The sequence below is a fragment of the Tachypleus tridentatus genome, chromosome 6 (assembly GCF_004210375.1).
Source record: "Tachypleus tridentatus isolate NWPU-2018 chromosome 6, ASM421037v1, whole genome shotgun sequence".
NCBI classification, from domain to species: domain Eukaryota; kingdom Metazoa; phylum Arthropoda; class Merostomata; order Xiphosura; family Limulidae; genus Tachypleus; species Tachypleus tridentatus.
The window spans coordinates 79018019-79037837 of record NC_134830.1 but is presented as its reverse complement, the minus strand read 5'-3'; the positions used below and the strand labels follow the sequence as shown (position 1 = coordinate 79037837).

Sequence of the window (19819 nt, the reverse complement as noted above, 5' to 3'; positions counted from 1 at the left end):
AATTATTATCATTCTTAACGTGATACAGTTGACATACTATATCTGGGACTTAATACTTGTTTATTCTTTTGTAGACTGTTAAAGTATCACAGATATCCTTGATAATTTACGTTTTTAACACTTGCAATACTTAACTAAATGGCACGATTGCTAAATAATACTTAGTTTTGCAAAAGAATCTCATTAATTTAGTATTACTGTTATATTTTAGTCAGTGAAATTTTCAAAACTTGTTGTGAAATACCGTTTTGAAAAAACATTTTTTAAAAATACTTCTATTTATCATAGTAGTGACACTTATATTTTCTATTAATAACCAAAAAATTCTATTTTATATACCCAATAAATCACACCTAGTATAATATTCTTCAGTGTATATTTTATACATTATTTTGTGATTAAAACAGTTAACCTGCAATGCAAGTCATGCAAACAAGTGTCTCGCTGTTTCCTGTGTAATGTATGTTATAATGTTTTTGCCAACAATATGTTTAGTCGATATCACCTATATATCTACTAATTACAGTTTATATTTTCAATAAATAGCGTTCTTTTGTTTAATTGTGTTGTTAGAATATCATGCATTAAACAATATGTTCAACAAAAAATGGGCGTGTGTTATCCAAATTGTAAATCACCACTTACTAAACTTAATTAAACTTAAGTAACCTCACTAAAGGAGACTCTTTATCAAATGTAGCACAGCTCTACTTTTAGATTATTAATGTACTCTGAACTACTGAAATAAAACGATAACTATGGAAGATCTTTGGCAAATGTAGCTGGAATGAGACACTGAAACACAAATTATCTTGTGGCGTACCTTGGAAAAGCAAAAAAAAAAAAAAAAGGGGGAATATTTAAAACAGTATACCGCTAGAAAGAATCTAGCAGTATCAATAAAGAAACTCATGATGATGAGAAACATACTTGACGTAAAATTGTATTCTCAAGATGTCTGGTATAGGTATTAATATTGTATTTAAAATAAAGTATAGAACAACATTTCGACTTTGTTAACAAAAAGGAACATTTGTTAACTTCCTACAAAGCAACCATTTTCCACATAAGAGGTCATTACCTAGTCATAACTCCTCTGCAAATACATATTTTTACAAGTTGGAGCCCACTGGTTTCAGGTTATGCTGGTTATAATAAAACTTAGCCTATGATGTGTAGTGAAATCCTGGAAGAAGTGTGATAGAGACTGCCTCATTCATTTACATTGTCATCAAATAACAAATTATCTTGATGATCCTCAATCAAGTCATGTTGTCTACGCATTGAAGTAAAAATTCAGAAGCAGAGCCCTATCGGCAACTTGAGAGAAATCCATTTCAGAATATAAATTATTCACAATTAGCATGATTTTGTTTTGCTAAGAGTTTAAAACAAAGAAGATATTGAACACAATACACAAAACTACAAAACATTCTTTATTTATTCATACACACACACATACACTAAAGAAAAGAATGAATAGCACTTTTGATAAGGTGTTCTACACTCAGAATTTTACTGTGCCATCCTACTCAGTATACAGATGCTACTGTGAATGCAGCTATAGTGGAAATTTACCCAAAATCCAAACATCAACAAACACATGAGGGCAGTCTTATATTTTGTATACCCTTTCCATATGAGTGTAAAATTAAATGGTACATTACATTTAATTTCAAATTGTAACTGAAGTCTGGACATTAATAATCTTACAGCTAGCTAAATTTAGGTACGCTACCCACGCCATTATTGGCTATTCCTAAAAAAAGAGAGAAAATGTATAACCTGACCCATCAATGAAAAAATCACTGTCCACCGAAATATTTAATATTTCAATATACAGAATCTATCCGAAGATAAAGAGCATGTGACTGAATTTCAAGCAGAGTACAAACTAAACATAATACAACAAAGTGCACAACAAGTTTTATTCAATCATGTATTTAAAAATGGCTGGTATAGGCAGAGAAAGCACTAGACCGACTCACGCACACCACAAATATACGGCATCACCAAACCTCATAAACCAGATTGTCCACTACGACCGATAATTACAATCTTGGTAAATAAATAAGATGGGAATTCTCCAAATATGTAACATCGGCCAGCTCATTCACCAAAGACACCTTTAATTTCAAATCTAACCTTAATCAACTTAACCATAAAGCCATAATGGCCAGTTTCGATGTCATATCCCTCTTTACAGAAGTCCCAACTACTGAAGCCTGCAAGATAGCTTCAGAACTCTATATCCCAGACCCTAACCCATCAATAGACATTCCAAGCAACCAATTAGCAACCCTCATAGAATTCACTACGATGAAGACACACTTCATGTTCAACAACCACAACTATATACAAACAAATGGTCTAAGCATGGGGAATCCAGTATCACCAGTTCTAGCCAATATTTTTATGACACAAGTTGAAACACAAGCAATTAACACAGCATTACATCCACCACTATGTCAGTACAGATATGTAGATGAATGATTGCGGAATTCATATCTACAGAACACACTTAATTTTTTCAATCACATTAACTCTATACATCCCAAGATTAACTTCACGTGTGAACAAGAAGAAAGCAATCAAATATCATTTCTTAATCTCAAAATTATAAGAACTGATACACAATTTAAAACAGAAATCCACCGAAAAATCACCCATACTGGACTATACATTCCTTCGGACTCAGCACATGAAACAAAACAAAAACTCAACATACTAAGAAACCAAATAAACACAGCCATAAAACTATGCTCACAGAAAGCAAAATCAACCAACTAAAGTAAATATATCTCACGAATCAAAAAATCACGAAACCATATACTGCTATATACCATATATTCCTGACATCAGCAAACAAATAACCAACATTTGGCAAAAAGTAGTAACAAAATATGACATTCCAGTTAATACCAAATTTATTCAAAAACCAGGCACAAAACTGAGGTATATACTATGTAAAAACCACATTGACAAACACCACACCAACATTATTTATAAGATACAACGTGATAACTGTCATGACTTATATATTGGAGAAACAAGTAGAAAAATGGAAATCAGATTCAAAGAACACAAAAGGTCACTTTCACACGTTTTCGAACGCTTCAAATCAAATAAACACAACATAACCATATAAAACACCCAAATACTAAGTAAAAAAACAAACATAAAGAAATGCAAAATTAAAGAAGTCTTACTTATACAACAACTCAAGCCCAAAATAAACCAATACACAGGAACACCTTTATACATATAATAATAAATATAATAAAACCTCTGAACACGCCCTTTACATTCATAAACTCAATTACACAACCGCCTTCAAACACGTGGTCAGCTATCAGTCACTAACCCTCTCTTTCGTTTTGAACCTGACGACAACCAAAGAAGGTCGAAACGTTGTTCGCTCCTCTACTAGTGCTTTCTGTATCCATACTAGCTGTTTTTAAATATATAATTTTCTCTACAAGTGGGTTTTCTCATCATCACGGATAAGTAAGCTTTATTCAATAATTTAAATGGGTGTTTAAGCGAAATTTCTCTGCTGGCGTCTTTTTCAATTTGATTTTGGGATGACTGTTATTGTTCTTTACTCAAAAAGCACAGCACTATATATATATATACACTTATACAGCTTCATTCTGTATAATGTAAAGAGTTATGTCACTCTTGGCCACTCCAATGGAAAACTTTGAAAGATAACACCGTCCATCTTTTATAGGTTTTGCTATATACAGCATTCTTTATCATGAGATACTAAATAGAGATGATCCAAAACAATAGGTGAACTATGACAACAGCAATATAGCCATATTCCATAATCAGCATTTCAATCGTTCTGCGGTCAGCAACGGCACGTTTATAGTCTTAAAACACTACGATGCGGGATTCACCTCCCCACAGTGAACAGAGAACAAACATTATGTAGCCTCGTGCTAAAATAACAACATTCTTCCTTATACAAATTTGTATTCTAAGCTGATAAAGAGAGCCTAAATTCTATCTTTGAGAAATATATTTTTAACAATTTATGTCTTACTGAATCTTATCATATAGGTTAAGTTTATTTCCTGATTCGCGAAGAAATGAATTTTTATAAATGTGTTACAAACAAAAACTAGCTCATTATTAATGAAGAAAAGCTTATCCCACTCAAGCAAAATTAAACTTTTTATATACCTTATAGTGTGTATGTCACATTACAAATATCTCAATGCAAATGTCTCCGTAGTATGGCCTGGTAGTCGTGGGTTCTAGCCTACGTCACCGAGCATGTTAACCTTCTCAGTTGTGGGGCATTGTAATGTGATGGCCAATCCCAGTATTTGTTGACAAAGTGTTGCCCAAGGGTTGACGGTTGGCGGTGTTAACTAGCTGCCTTTCCTCTAGTCTATCACTATTAACCTAAGGACGACTTGCGTAGATAGCCTTGTGTTGCTATGTGCGAAATTAGGCAACAATAAACTTTTGCCCTTAGTGGCTCACCAGCAATTCTGAGCTTATAACGCTATAAATCGGGTTTGAATATCTATAGTGTGCTCCGTAGTCAGAGCAAATAGTGTAGTTTGGTATTTAATAGCAAACAAACAGACTTAATACAACTGAATGCTTACTTCTATAAGTCAAATTAAGTGCTCTCTACTGAATTAGTAGATTAAACTACTAAAATTAAATTAAATTAAATTACTGAATTAGTAATTTAAACATGATCTATGCATCTAACCCAAAATATTAATTTATCGCAAATGTTTTATTGTGCGTTCAATGCTGTTATAAACACAATCTTTCAGGAACAGATTTAAAATTACATAAAGTATATAATACGTTATATTAAAATTTACTAACCTAAAACACAAAAACAATTATTGATAGCAAATAGATTCAGAAAGATAAAAAAAGCTAAATTCTAACAATAAGTCAAAATAATATTGGCATTTGTCTACCGTAGTGGAATATTTAGAAGCAAAAACAAATAAACTACCACATGATTATTTTTTTATATTGTGTCATTATTTTTTTTCGTATTTCCCTAACTGTCAATAATCATGCACTTTACTTTTTTCATGTAGTGGGTTTGTTAATAACTGTGGTTTATACAATTTGTTCTAAATTCGAGTATTTACTGGAGTACTAATCAAGACAAAAGGGATGTTTGATTATAGGAAATTGAGTTTAGACAAGGCAGTTTTAAAATTTGATTTTAAATGTTTAGGCCAGTGATTAGTATATGGTTATATCAAATTTAACTTAAGCCTGTTTCTTTGTTTATCATTTTGTGATTAACGATAAATGTATTTGAAATGTGAAATTGTAACTAATTTAAACTGTTTGTATTAATAATAATAGTGGTGGTATTGCAGTATGTATCATGTCAATAAAATAGAAAAGTATGGTTTAGTGCCATTGATAAATTATTACAGTTAACTGCTGAAGCGGTGGGGTTGTACCAGAATGTAATTATATTAGTTGTTAGTTTATGATAATGATAAATTTTTAACTTATAGTTGTGCTATAGTCTGTAGCTCACTATTTGTATTTTTATTTGTAATATTAATGTTATTTTTAACGTTGTATCACATTAATAGTCTGGAACTGGAAATACGTAACTAGGTGAATACTTTAACACAGTTTCAGGTACTACTAATACTGTGTTGCATAAAGCAGAAGATTCATAAACTAAGACTTCGAATTAAATGTTTGACAGTTAAATTTAACAAATTTTAGAGAACAGTCAACAACATAGTGGTACATATAGTATTTTGGCTATTGTGTTTGGAGTTGTACATTTAATATTTTAGATATTTAGATTGTAGTTGTATTTATTTTTTTACTTGGAATTGCATTTTATAATATGTGGTTGCATGTGAGGGAAAATTATTTTATAGGAGGGATAATGATTTCTTGCCTTTTACTAATTGTAATGACTCCACAAGTTGCAAATAAATATGAAATACAAATAGGCAAAAACAGTAAGGATAGTATTTGGAAGTTTATGGACATCATACCAAAGAACAGAATAAATACTGGAAACAGAATAAAGCGTGAGTATAAAAACATTGCAGTACACCAAGTAGAGGAGTATTTTAAGGAGGAACATCAATCAGAAGGGATATTGAATAGTAGTTATAGTGCTAGAAGATTTGATTTGGAGAATAATGAATTTCAAAAGAGGATCAAAGGCCAAAAATCAAATATTGGTAATTTGAATATACCTGTATCAAGTGTTGAAGTGCAAACTCCCAAGATGATTGATGTTCATAAAACAAAGTTTGATCATGTACAACCAGGTGGCAAAGAAAGTTGTTACAAACCTGCTCATTGTCAACCTTTATATAATACAACATGCTTTGGTGTGAAACTTCCTTATGCCCACACAGCTCTTGCACTTGTAAACACATCAGAAAGTCTTGCAGATGTCAAAGTAAGTGTTTTATGATTTTAAATGTTTTTATTTAATATTTTACTTTTAATTTTTTCCATTTATTGCCCAACAGTCAACATTTAATGCATTCTGCACATGAATAGTTATACTTGAGAAGTAAAAAATAAGATATTGATGGAACACAAGACTGAATTGTACTGTTTCTCTATCACTACCAGTAAGACAAAGTTTTTCTGGCTAAACTAAACCACGTTCAGGGTTTGCGTTGAATTATGATGACCTTGGTTTAATCTGGCAGCCCCTAAGGCCTTGTGCTGTGCATGAAGTAATTTGTTAAATACAACTTATAAGCACAATTAAATTTGCTGAAATTATTGTTACTAGTATGAATTTGCTATAAAAGTTTTGCTTCAACTTTAAATGAGTGACTTACTTTTTCATTTACAAATATTTGATATCCATGTACAATAATATAGTGAAAAAATGTCCTGGTGGGATGGTATTAAGTCTATGGACTTGCAGTCCTCAAATCCATGGTTTGATTCAGTGCAGTTTACATACCAGTTTGCCTAATGTGGCTTTGCTCTAAAACAAATAAGTAAACAAAATATTTCTATGCTAAGTCAATTAAAGAATTGAAATCATAACAGCCAACAAAGTGTCACAAAATTATACAAGTTTGTCAATGTTAACGAACAACAGCTGATTCTGTAGCTAATACTGTGACAAATAATAAGTTCTGAATTCAGAAGTATTTATTTCTTGATAAGAATAAAAGGACCAGTAGTAGGCCCATGATAGACTTTACAAGGGCTCTAATAATCCTTATAAAACTGATTTTATAGATGTTTTTGAATGTAACTGTTGTGATACATTGTGAATGTGAAAGACTGTAATTGTCATGTTTCTGGTTGCTCAGATGAAGATGTTGAATATATTAGAGCAAGTATGGCATCGTACTGTACTGGTGTCTAAGTAGAAACTAACACCAACATATGGGCATTTTCAATCTACTGTTTAAACAGTGGGGCATGAACATTCCAGCTTTATAATGCCAGAATAAGTGAGTACCTTAGAGAAACAAATCATAAAAATTTCTTTCTGGTGTTAATATATTATTATACTCTCTATGAAATTGTAGCATAAATCTAGAAAATTTCACAGAAAACCTTGAAGCTAAATGAAAGTTGGGAACTTAGATCCTTGGGTATCCAGGGGATATGGTATTTGTAATCAGTAAAGGCATTTGCATTTATTACAGATGAGAACTGAGTATGGTTATTGAATTTTTACTGACATTTTGTTTGAAGTATAGATTTCTTCATTTAAGTAATTTTTGGCTTTTTGGCTTTACATCTTTCATGTATTACTAGTTATATGGCTTACCCAGCTTTTTTGAGATCCCCAGGTTATAGATCTGTAGCTTATGAGAAACTAGTAATATATAGCTTATGAGTAATGGAGAGTTTTTGGTTCTTGATTGTGTTTATTAGATCTTGATCTTAAGTAAAATGTATGAGATAACCATTGTTTATTAAAAAGTTATATGAGGCTATCCCATACATTTTAAGTTCAAACATACACATTACTTTTTTACAAATTTAATCCCTTCCACCCCAAAAAACACCAAAAAAACATACACCATTGATAAATACCCATTAAGATTAATCTTTACATTTTAGGTAAGTAAAGTTTCATAATAAAATCACACATTTTAAGATTAGTTAATGCTTTTTATCTACAACTTCAGCTACAAATATTTAAATCACCATTCAAAATACAGAATCTATTTGGTACTAAAGACCTATAACCTACTCCTATGCATTCCAGGATCATATATAAATACATGTGTGGTGGCTATTATGTCACGTACATTGGAAAGAGCTGTGTGCCAATTACACTTGCAAGACATTGGAAATGTGATGGGAGTACCAAACAGAACTGGTAAAAAGTTATCAAATTCACCAGACTTATCACATTCACACACAGTGAAAACATTTACCAATCAGTTTTGATTACAAATTTCAAAGTCATCTGAACCATCAAATAGTGAGCTTTTAATGAAAATTTGTTTTTTTTAAATGAACTTAAATTTAAACAACACAACTTCACAACAAAATGTCTGTTCTGAATATTTGTATAATATCATTGAGTTATTCTATTTTGTGTTCATTCCATTGTCTCTTTATTTCCTGCTTTCATGCTGTATTTTAATTATTTTTACAAAATGCTTATATCTGTAAATAATACTATTTTCAATATAGTTTGCTGAAGATTGAATATGTATATTCCAAAATGTCCAACAGTTAGATGTTTGTAGTTGCTGCCATCGTCATGTGATTTATCATTATACTTTTATTCTTGTTGAATGAATCTATTTATAGTGTTACTTTTATTTCATTAACTTTTTGCTGAAATATGTAAGCATTTCTTGTTACTAACTTGAGACCCCATGTGACCCCTAGGTGTGGATTCCTGTATGTGGTGAGGAGACCTCCCAGGGAACGTTCTATTTTTTCAGTTTACCTTCTCTGGGATTTAAACATCCACTTACGTGTTTGTTGTGAGTGGTGGCCTATGAAGTGGAGGAGAGGATCCTGGTGGTTGAGGGGACCAACCCTAACACACCAACTTGGCCTTAAATTTCTGTAGATGGTCAGCCTTGGGGTGCCCCCCCCCCTTAGGTCAACTGGCTGGTCCACTTGGGCTTGGGTCAACCAAGTACCAGTATTGAATGTTCTCAACAGGTTTGTGGGCATTGTATTTCATCCTGGTATTTGGGTATAGTGCTCATGAAACCCTGGCATTGCTACAGTGTCCTTGTTTAGCATTGTAGTGCATCCTCTCATAGGGCTTCATGGTGCGTGAGGTTAGTGGACACTGAAATATTCCTTTTTTTATGGATCCCCAAAAGAAAAACTTAAATAAAATAGTGAAAAACTGGCCGTAGGTGAACCACCATGTCTTGAAGATTCTGAGCAGCAATCATCAACATCTGTAACACCAGTTGTGCCTCATTTTCTTATACTACATTCTCTGTCACACAAACTGTTAGGGAAAATGTTTCCCTATTTCATTCAGAAGGAACTAGAGGGGCTTGTTGGATTTCCAAAGTCAGTAAAGAAACTTTGTTCTGTTAACATATCGGTGGAAACATCCACATCTCAACACAGTGAACACCTCTTACATTCAAAGGCAATTGGAGATATACCTATTGAGTTTACACTTCATGCTACTTTGATTGAATTCATCACGAGGAGTTATTGTTGAGAGGGATTTGAAGAACCTCCCCGAGTCAGAGATTCTTGCTGGTTTCTCCACCAAAGGAGTTTCTGCAGTGAGGCGTATCTCCACTCACAAAGATGGAATTACAATACCGACCAATATCCTCATTCTGACATTTATATCACCATGCCCACCTGACACCATCAAAGCAGGTTATGCGAGCTACAGCCATACATTTCACACCCTCTCAGATGTTTCCAGTGTCAGTGATTTGGTCACTCAAAGCCATCATGTTGGGGTTCATTGACATGTGCTCATTGTGGTGGCAAGGACCATGATGCCTATGAGTGTGAAACAGATCCTCATTGCATCAGTTGCAATGGCTCTCACCTGTCCTACTTTTGTTTTTGCCCGAAATGGTTGGAAGAAAAGGAGGTGCAGCATTTGAAAACAATTCCTAACATTACTTATCCTGAGGCTCGAAAGTTGCTGTCCACCACTTCATCTTGGATGTATGTTGCAGCACTTTGTTCCACTACTACAATGGGAGTACAGACAGATCTCTGTGCCTCCAAAAGAATCATTCTCTAATAAAATGGAAAGTCTTTTGGCCTCTGTGGCTAAAAAAGTTGATGAATCAACTTCAACACCCATCTCTGTTTCTAACATACATTTCAGCAAATCCCAATATCCACTTTTTTGTATTCCAAGTACAAGCACTTCCTTGGGTACATCTTATTCTCCCACCCCAAGATGCAAATCGATCATTCATTTACATTCTCAGTCAATGGAATCCTCTTCTAACAGCAAAGACCTGCCCAATTGACCCAGAGCAGTCTTCATGGAGGTTGATAGACCTCCCTCACATGAAGACAGTAAAGAAAAAAGACTTGGTCATAAACAGAAGGGTTCTCCACCCAATTTGCTTACACATAAATAAAGATGGCTCCATTGATACAATGGAACTGTCAAGGTTTATGTTCTAATCTGGATGACATCAAAATGCTGATTGCCTCCTACCTTCCTGTATGTCTTTCCTTATAGGAAACATTTCTAAAACCTACCGATATAGTCGCCTTTTGGTGGTTTTCTTTGCACAGAAATGAGGCAGTGTGATGGACGAGTGCATTGAGGAGTGGAGCTGTTGGTTGATCAGCATGTGCTCACCCTGTCTTTGCCACTCGATACGCCATTGAAGTCTATAGCCATCTATGTTTCCTTGGGCAGTAGCATTACTATATGTTATCTCTACCTGTTGCCTGGAGAGACCTATGATCAATCAGACCTTGATGCTCTCATTGAACAGTTGCTGTCTCCCTTTTTATGGACATCATCCCCTCTGGGGAAGTGCTGATACTGATAGGAGAGATTGCTCTGTAGAGTGTATACTCTCTGATCACCATCTTTCTTTTTTCAATACTGGTTCTTTTACTTACTTTCATGTACCTAGTCAGTCCTTTACTGCTATTGATCTCTTAATTTGCTCCCCTTAACTATTCTCCCATTTTTCATGGAGGGTTGACAATAACCCACGAGGCAGTGATCATTTTCCTATAATTTTGAAAGAGACTGGCTGTGGTCAGTGCCACCAACTCGTGTGCCCTGGTGGAAGCTGGGTCAAGCAAACTAGCCCTCTTTGATTGCTCTTGCAGAACTTGATCCTGCCATTATCTGTAAGCCATCAATAGACAACTGTATGGCAGCAGTAACTGCTGTATTATACAAGCAGCTGCTCAATGTATTCCTAAAACCTTGACACTTTTCCACGATATCCTTGTCCATGGTGGAATCCTGCCTGCCATAAGGCTCTAGTTCTTTCTATACTGCCAGATAACCTTTCTATTTCATTTTAAAGGTGTCTAGGGCAATGAATTCTTCTGTTGAGAATTATGCATGCTATTCTGATGTCCATACTTTTGGTTCAATTTCTTTTTAGAGGCTGTTTCTCAACACTTAATTCTTCCAGATGCATAGATTCTTTTCAAGCTCTGATTAATCTCATCACTCTGTGATGTTTGTCATGGTCTAGGTGGGTTACATTTTCAGCCTCAGAATTCTGCATCTGGTGATCTTTCTCTCTCTTATCATGATGCTCTTTGATTTCTTTTCTAACTGATTGTGAGTATTCTGGCTTAGTGTTTCAGATGCTAGTTTAACTGATTTAGATTTTATATTTTTGGAATTAAAATAATTTCAAGCAGGTACTTAACCCTTAAACATATTCCCTCACATTTTTCTACAATCCGGAGAAATGTTTTGTGACATCACAACAGCAAACAAATCTGATTTCTGGCAGGAAAATTGAACTTATGTAGTTTTCCTGAGACTAGTGCAATTAAGTCATATGAAAGATAGGAGAGTGGGTCACTTTGGGTAAGTTGATGCAAGTAATGCATTTCTTTAAAGACATTCAAAACCAAAAGTTAAAAAGAAAAAGCATTTTAACTTTGTAGGTAAGTAGTTGCTTGAAATTCAATTTCTAAATATGCAAGTTTCTTCCTGAACAGGTTTAACCACTGTAATTGTTATAAAAGAATGTATGCAAGTATTTAAAGGTTTTCTAGTTTCTCTCTGTAATTTATGCTGGGTATCATTTGTAGAAGCTACCATAAATTAACAGTTTACACCTATCCAACTATTTCATAATAAGTACGGTGCCATTTTGTTTCCATATTAAGTGATAAAATGTTTTTATTTTTCTTAAGTGTTGTTTTGGATCAGCCAACATGTAAGTAGATAAATGGTGAAAATTTTGTTAAAAATAAAAATGCAGCCTTCCTGTATTTTATTTTTATATGGCCTAACAATTTTTAAGAAGTTTCTTGCTTCCAAATAGTCGTGTTTTGTGAAATTGAATAAAGATGCATGGTCATGATATATTTAATTATTTCTGGATAAAAAAAATTGTTGGTTTTTAACTTGGAGAAAAGAAAGGCATGGTAAAGGAAGTTTGTTTTACAATTGCATAAAGAAGGGTTGTATTTTATAATATATACTGTTTTAAATCATGCTGTGAAAACAAATGTACTCTTACCAAACTGCTCTACGAAGTACTGATATATTGAACTTATAAGTACTTACATCAGTTATATGTAAAGTATTCACCTCCACGTACAGAATAACTTGATCTACCTTTGAAATTTGTATTCTATTAGTCTTGAGCTGCCACCCACTTTAAAACACGTTTATCATGAGCTGAACTTATTTGTGATGTGACAATAGCCTTCCATCAGTAGGAAGGCAGTACAACTTCCTTGCTCAGTTAGTAACATTGTAATTATCAAAGTATCCATGGCTACTGGAGACTTGTTATTTGTGGAGGACATGCTCAGTGTATTGTGCATGCCTTCATGAATACTGAGCTACTGCCTTCCATTTTTTCTTCTCAGTTTAATCATGATGGTGATTACTTTTATTGGCTATTTCCCTTATCAGGACTTGCTATAGACACAGCTTTGTCTGTAAAGGATAAATTTTCATTCTTTTAATATCTTTCTTGACATGATTTTGCATGTATGTTCTTCTCTTTCCCCTGTGTCTGGAAATCTGTATTAAGTCAGGGGTAATGGAAAGTGCTCAACTTATCTGTCATGGATCTACCAGTGTACACTGTTAAGATGGAGTGTTGTGTAAGACCACTAGAGATATTCTCATAATATTAAATTTACTCAGTTGTCCACTTTGTGCCATATCATTTATGGATCATCATGGACAAAGCTGGCACCAGAGAACTGGTTGTCTACTTCTTTTTGCCCACACTTGCTGGCTTCTAAAAATAGGTTTCAAGTTCACCTTTGCATTATTCCCAGTAAAGCACTTTTTTGGCAGAAATTCAATGGATATTTGGATACCTATCTTGGTATTTCTTTTGTGAATTCACTCCCTTCTCTTCTTTGAGTGAAGCACAGGAGAGTACTGCATCTTACCAGTTCCTAGTGACTGGAGTAGTGGATCTAAGAGTTTTTTGCTGATTATGTACTGCTCATTATAGTGGAAAGTAAGGCAGTGTTGGCACAGTCTGTTAAGTGTGGGTAAACCCTTTAAAGAGATTGTATGCTCTTCTCCTGCATCAAGATATGTGCATCACCCTTGTTCCAGTCTATCCAGTTGATTTGAAAAGATACTGTATATGAGTTGATCACACCATAGTCATACTGGCTCACTGTTTGCTTAGGTACTAGTGCTTGGCTGGTCATGTTAAAATTCTGACCTTCCTTCCTAACAAAACATATACCCTGATTGAAATGTGATGCAGTTTCTCTTTGGTGTGCCCCTATAGGACCTCTTGCCATTGGGTATCACTTTCCATGGGCTTTCCCTATAGGCACTTTCTAAATGGAACTCAACTATGTTTGATATATGCACTGGCCACTCCAAAATTTCAGTGTGGGAATCTACCTGTTCTCTGTGTAGAGATGAGGTATCATTCCTGATAGGTACTCATTTATGCACACTTTCCCTCCTAATTTCCCTACTTCTAGTGCATGTTCTTGCCTTGTGTAAGAATGAAGTTAATTTGAGTCCAAGTGCTTAGGGGGAACAACAGTACAAGGAGGCCATGTTACCTTTCTACAGATGGAGGAATATCATTGCATGATGACATCATGCACAACTGCACTTCATATTAAACGTTATTTTTTTTAGGTGCATAGTGGCATGCAAACCTCATAGGCAGATGTGTGAAGGAATCAAGCTGTTTGCATGCGTGTGTGTTGAGGGGAGTGTCTACTAGAAATACATTTTCAAGAAGTAAGTCTAATGTCAACTTTGAATTGTTTTGTTAATAGGAACAGCTTATCTTATGGAAAGGACTTCAAAGTGTTCCTCGATGCTGGGCTGTAATACAACCTCTTCTGTGTGCTGTCTACTTACCTAAGTGTGAAAATGGACAAATAACTCTTCCAAGTCAAGAGATGTGCAAAGTCACCCGTGGACCTTGTCAAGTTGTGCAGCATGAATTTGGTTGGCCTGAGTTTCTTAAATGTAATTCATTAGATAGATTTCCACCAGCCTGCAAGGTGTGTGGTTTTTATCTCTTCATTCAGTTTTTTCAGTTTTTTAATGGGGGTGTGGTCTTAGTATATTTTATTCCATAAAGACAAGTATGTCTGCTGTTTCAAACACAGTTAATGTATGTTCTTTAAACTTAAAAATAAATTTTGTTAAAAAATATTTTTGGTCTAACTTTCTTAGAAACTTGCTTGCAATTTTAATAGGCAATGAATTATGCAATACAGCAATTATTTGTGACTGATTTTTCAACAGATTAAGATATACATTACTTTTAAAGTATGTGGTTGATAAGAAACATGTGGTTTGAAAATATTTATGCTTACTTAACAATTAAGATGCTTAATAATCTTTAATTGTACATTCATAGGGATCTGAATCTACAAAAGCAACATTTTTAAGAGCTGTATTTCTATGATGTAAATATTAGACAGCTTTAACAAGATAAACAGTAGCAATTGTTGACATAGAGTTTGAGAAAGAAGTAGTGTTATAAGATTGGCTGAGATTGGCATGCAAAAGTTAATACTTGTTAATATCTTTGAAAAGTACCAATCAGCTATAAAATATTTATTTGCTACTTGAGTGCATATTCAATTAGTGTTCTAAGCAATATGTATCTTATGTCTGATATATTTAGGTATTGGTTATGTACATTATCTCTATCTGTCTACTTAGTAAATAAATAAATTAGTGTTGTTTTCTTAGATTGTTCTTTTAATTTATCTGTGTGAAGTATAAAATAAGATGTTTTGCTGAAGAATTTCATGACATCAGGTTTCATGGGTGATTTAAATGTACTATAAGGTCGACACATTATGACCAAAACACCCTAAATAAAAAAAAGTTTAACTAAAGCTGAGCATAAGAATGAAAAAAGGTCTAGTACTAATCACAGAAAACTGTGCTGAGCAGATAGTTTAATGAATATGGGCTGCATTAAATTAGTATTCAGTGATATTGCCAGATGTTATTAGTGACTTGAAAAACAGCCTAAATCCTCCAGACCCCAAAATTTGTACACAGTGAATGTACTCCATTTGGACTAAAAATTCAAAATCTTCTCATTGAGATAATCAAATAATGAGCTTGTAGTTAAAGAGAGAGTCATAAATTAACTCCTAGTTCTAAATAATAACTACTTCAACATGTCGGTGATGACGAGAAAACCCACTTGTAGAGAAAAATATATATGTAAAAACGGCTGGTTTGGGTTGAGAAAATTTTTATGTAGAGGAGCAAACAACGTTTTGACCTTCTTCGGTTATCATCAGGTTTACAAAGAAAGAGGTAACTGACTGATAGCTGTCCACATGTTTGAAGGGAGTTGTGTAATTAAAAATTTATATTCTCCAGAAACACCTAAAAACAACATCTTAAACAATTTTTTCAAAGAATTTTCTCACAAACCATCAACATAATTACACAAAACAGAAAGCTGAAAAACAATCTTAACAAAAGAAACATTAATTCCATTAAAAACCTAAAACAAGACAAAAACATAAAAATCCTAAAAGCAGATAAAGGAAACGCTATAGTCATAATGAACACGAATAAATACATCCAAAAAATGAAGAACATCCTATCAGACACAAATTTAAACCAATACACACAAATCTAACAAAGACACATAAAATGCAACTAAATAAAATACTACTAAAATGAAGAAACCAACACAATTTCAAAAACACTTTATTCCTACCTATGCAAGACTGACTCGCACACGTCACAACTATACAGCATCCCCAAACCTCATAAATCAGATTGTCCATTACAACCAATAATGCCCACATATGAATCGTTGAATTACAATCTTGGTAAATACATAGCATGAGCATTCTCCAAGGGCCCGGCATGGCCAAGAGCGTAAGGCGTGCGATTCTTAATCCGAGGATCGCGGGTTCGTGCACGCGCCGCACTAAACATGCTCGCCCTCCTAGCCATGGGGGTGTATAATGTGATGGTCAATCCCACTATTCGTTGGTAAAAGAGTAGCCCAAGAGTTGGCGGTGGGTGGTGATGATTAGCTGCCTTTCCTCTAGTCTTACACTGCTAAATTAGGGACGGCTAGCACAGATAGCCCTCGAGTAGCTTTGTGCGAAATTCCAAAACAAACAAACAAGCATTCTCCAAATATGTAACATTAGCCATTAACAAAGACTCTTTTAATTTCAAGACTAATCTTAATCAACTTAATCATAAAGCCTTAATGGCCAGTTTCAATGTTATATTCCTCTTTACTGAGAACTCTATATCCGAAACCCTAACCCATCAATAGACATTCCCAGCAACCAATTAGCAACTCTCATAGAATTCACTACGATGAAGACACTTAATGTTCAACAACCACACCTATATACAAACAAATGGCCTAAGCTTGGGCAACCCAGTATCACCACTTCTAGCTAACATTTTTATGACACAAGTTGAAACACAAGCAATTAACACAGCATTACATTCACCACTGTACTGGTACAGATATGTAGACGAACGATTGCGGAATTCATATCTACAGAACACACACTTAATTCTTTCAATCACCTTAATTCTATACATCCCAAGATTAACTTCACATTTGAACAGGAAGAAAGCAATTAAATATCATTTCTTAACCTCAAAATTATAAGAACTGATACACAATTTAAAACAGAAATCCACCGAAAAATCACCCATACTGGACTATACATTCCTTTGGACTCAGCACATGAAACAAAACAAAAACTCAACATACTAAGAAACCAAATAAACACAGCCATGAAACTATGCTCACCAGATAAAATTAATGACGAATTAGACAAAATAAAACAATACTTCATCAACATCAATAAGTTTCCTCCACAAACCATAGAAAACATTATATGCACACACCTAGACAAAAAGCAAAATCAAGTAACAATAGTAAATATATCCCATGAATTAAAAATCACAAAACCATATATGGCTACGTAGCATATATTCCCAACATCAGCAGAAAAATAACCAAAATTTGGCAAAAACTAGTAACAAAATATGACATTCCAGTTAATACCAAATTTATTCAAAAACCAGGCACAAAACTGAGGTATATACCATGTAAAAACCACACTGACAAACACCACACCAACATTATTTATAAAATACAATGTGACATTCCAGTTAATACCAAATTTATTCAAAAACCAGGCACAAAACTGAGGTATATACCATGTAAAAACCACACTGACAAACACCACACCAACATTATTTATAAAATACAATGTGATAACTGTCATGACTTCTATTTTGGAGAAACAAGTAGAAAAATGGAAACCAGATTCAAAGAACACAAAAAGTCACCTTCACATGTTTTTGAACACTGCAAATCAAATAAACACAACATAACCATGGTAAACACCCAAATACTAAATAAAGAAACAAATATAAACATATGCAAAATTAAGGAAGCCTTACTTATATAACAACTCAAGCCCAAAATAAACCAATACACAGGAACACCTTTATACCTATATTAATAAATATAATCAAACATTTAAGCATGCCCTCTTTATTCCTGCACTCAGTTACACAACTGCCTTCAAACATGTGGTCAGCTATCAGTCAGTTACCTCTTTCTTTCTTTGTGAACCTGACAATGACCAAAGAGTGTCAAAACATTGTTCCCTCATCTACATAAAAATTTTCTCAACCCAAACCAGCTGTTTTTACGTGTATTTATTTCAATGTGTGCTCGGTCAATTTTACGGACTACATGACTTTGTTGTGCTTGTTTAAAGTGTATAGATTTAATATTTCTAACTTTAACTATAGTGTGTACATCTTTTCAAATTTGATTAATAACTTTAAAAAATTGGTTTGTTTATAATTTTGGTGTGGTAAAAACTTTTGATGTATGTCAGTGATTGAAAATAAAATTAAACTGCATGCAGTATGTTTGAAATTAAAATGAAGAAAAAACTACTACTGTGATGTTTCTAAGAATTTAAGATGACAAAAGATATTTTCTTGTTTTGAAAATATTTTTCAAAATTTGCAAATTCACACAAATATCACATACAGAAAAAAATCATTTTTCTTTCATAAACTGCAAAATCTCTAAAATGTTCTTCTGAAGTTTCAAGTTATTTCATCCACTAGTTTATTGTGTTTTATTTTATTTTGCAATACAAAAAATAAACCACACAACAGATGTATCAACTCAATGCACCTGGCATTTAAGAGTTGAGGTTGATATCAGATATTTCTCATATGAGATATGATAATAAAATTTTAGGATTTTGTACAACTTTATGTTTATGTTTTGATTACTTTTATGTGATGTTTATCAAATTCATTCATTGCCAGTTAATGATTTTTCTGATATTATGGGGCTTTGTTATTTTGAAAGGTTTTCAGCAAAAAAATTACTTTATCAGTAACTTCTACTTCCTAAACAAAATAGGCAAAAGAAAGAGGAATCAATGATATATGTGAAAGATTTGTTAATTTACTTTTTAAAAGGACCATGTTTTTGTTGTCATTTTTTGTGTGGTAATGACTTAATTTTCTCTTTTTCCAGAATGAAGTCAGAGAGCTGAAGTTTAGCGTTAACTCTCACTGTCAGAGACCGTTGGTGGACACTGTTGATTCTGATATCTGGCATAAAGATGTCCATGGGTGTGGAATTCAGTGCCAGAATCCCCTCTTTAGTTCTGAAGAGCACAACCAAGTCCATTCTTTTATTGCTGTTGTAGGGACTGTCTGTTTGTTATGTACCATGTTTACAATAGTAAGTACAATAAACAAAAGGAGATGAGGAGAACAGTGTTTCTCATTCATGTTTAAAAAAAAAAAGACAGAGGTTCTAATTAAATGTGTAGTTTTTAATACTTGCTTGAATTAAATATAATATGAAAATAATATTTAAGAAAATTCCAATGCATTTTGATTTCCAGAGAAAAATGTTTTGGTCAAAAGTGTATTTATGAGCTCAAGAAATGGATACAGGACATGTATGAAGAATTATGAGCAATATGGAAATCCTGAGGTCATTAACATGCAAGTGCATGTTACCAGTGTCATCAGTTATATCATCAATTAGGGAGATCATTAACATGCAAGTGCATGTTACCAGTGTCATCACTTATGTCATCAATTAGGGAGATAGGTTTTGCTAGCACAATTGACATTTCAATTTATATTTGAGCTGAAGTGTCTAAAATATGCTGTCAGTAT

General features: G+C 33.6%; 1 protein-coding gene across 1 annotated transcript in view; it reads left to right on the top strand.

Annotated features, from left to right (window-relative positions):
• Window positions 1-5003: 5003 nt before the first annotated feature.
• The window catches only part of smo (smoothened, frizzled class receptor), a 56470-nt gene continuing 41654 nt past the window's right edge, over window positions 5004-19819 (top strand). Inside the window, exons 1-3 of the mRNA XM_076505675.1 lie at window positions 5004-6433; window positions 14407-14637; window positions 19164-19373. Coding sequence (XP_076361790.1) covers window positions 5864-6433; window positions 14407-14637; window positions 19164-19373 — 1011 coding nt within the window. The 5' untranslated portion in view covers window positions 5004-5863. The remainder of the gene's footprint in view (window positions 6434-14406; window positions 14638-19163; window positions 19374-19819) is intronic.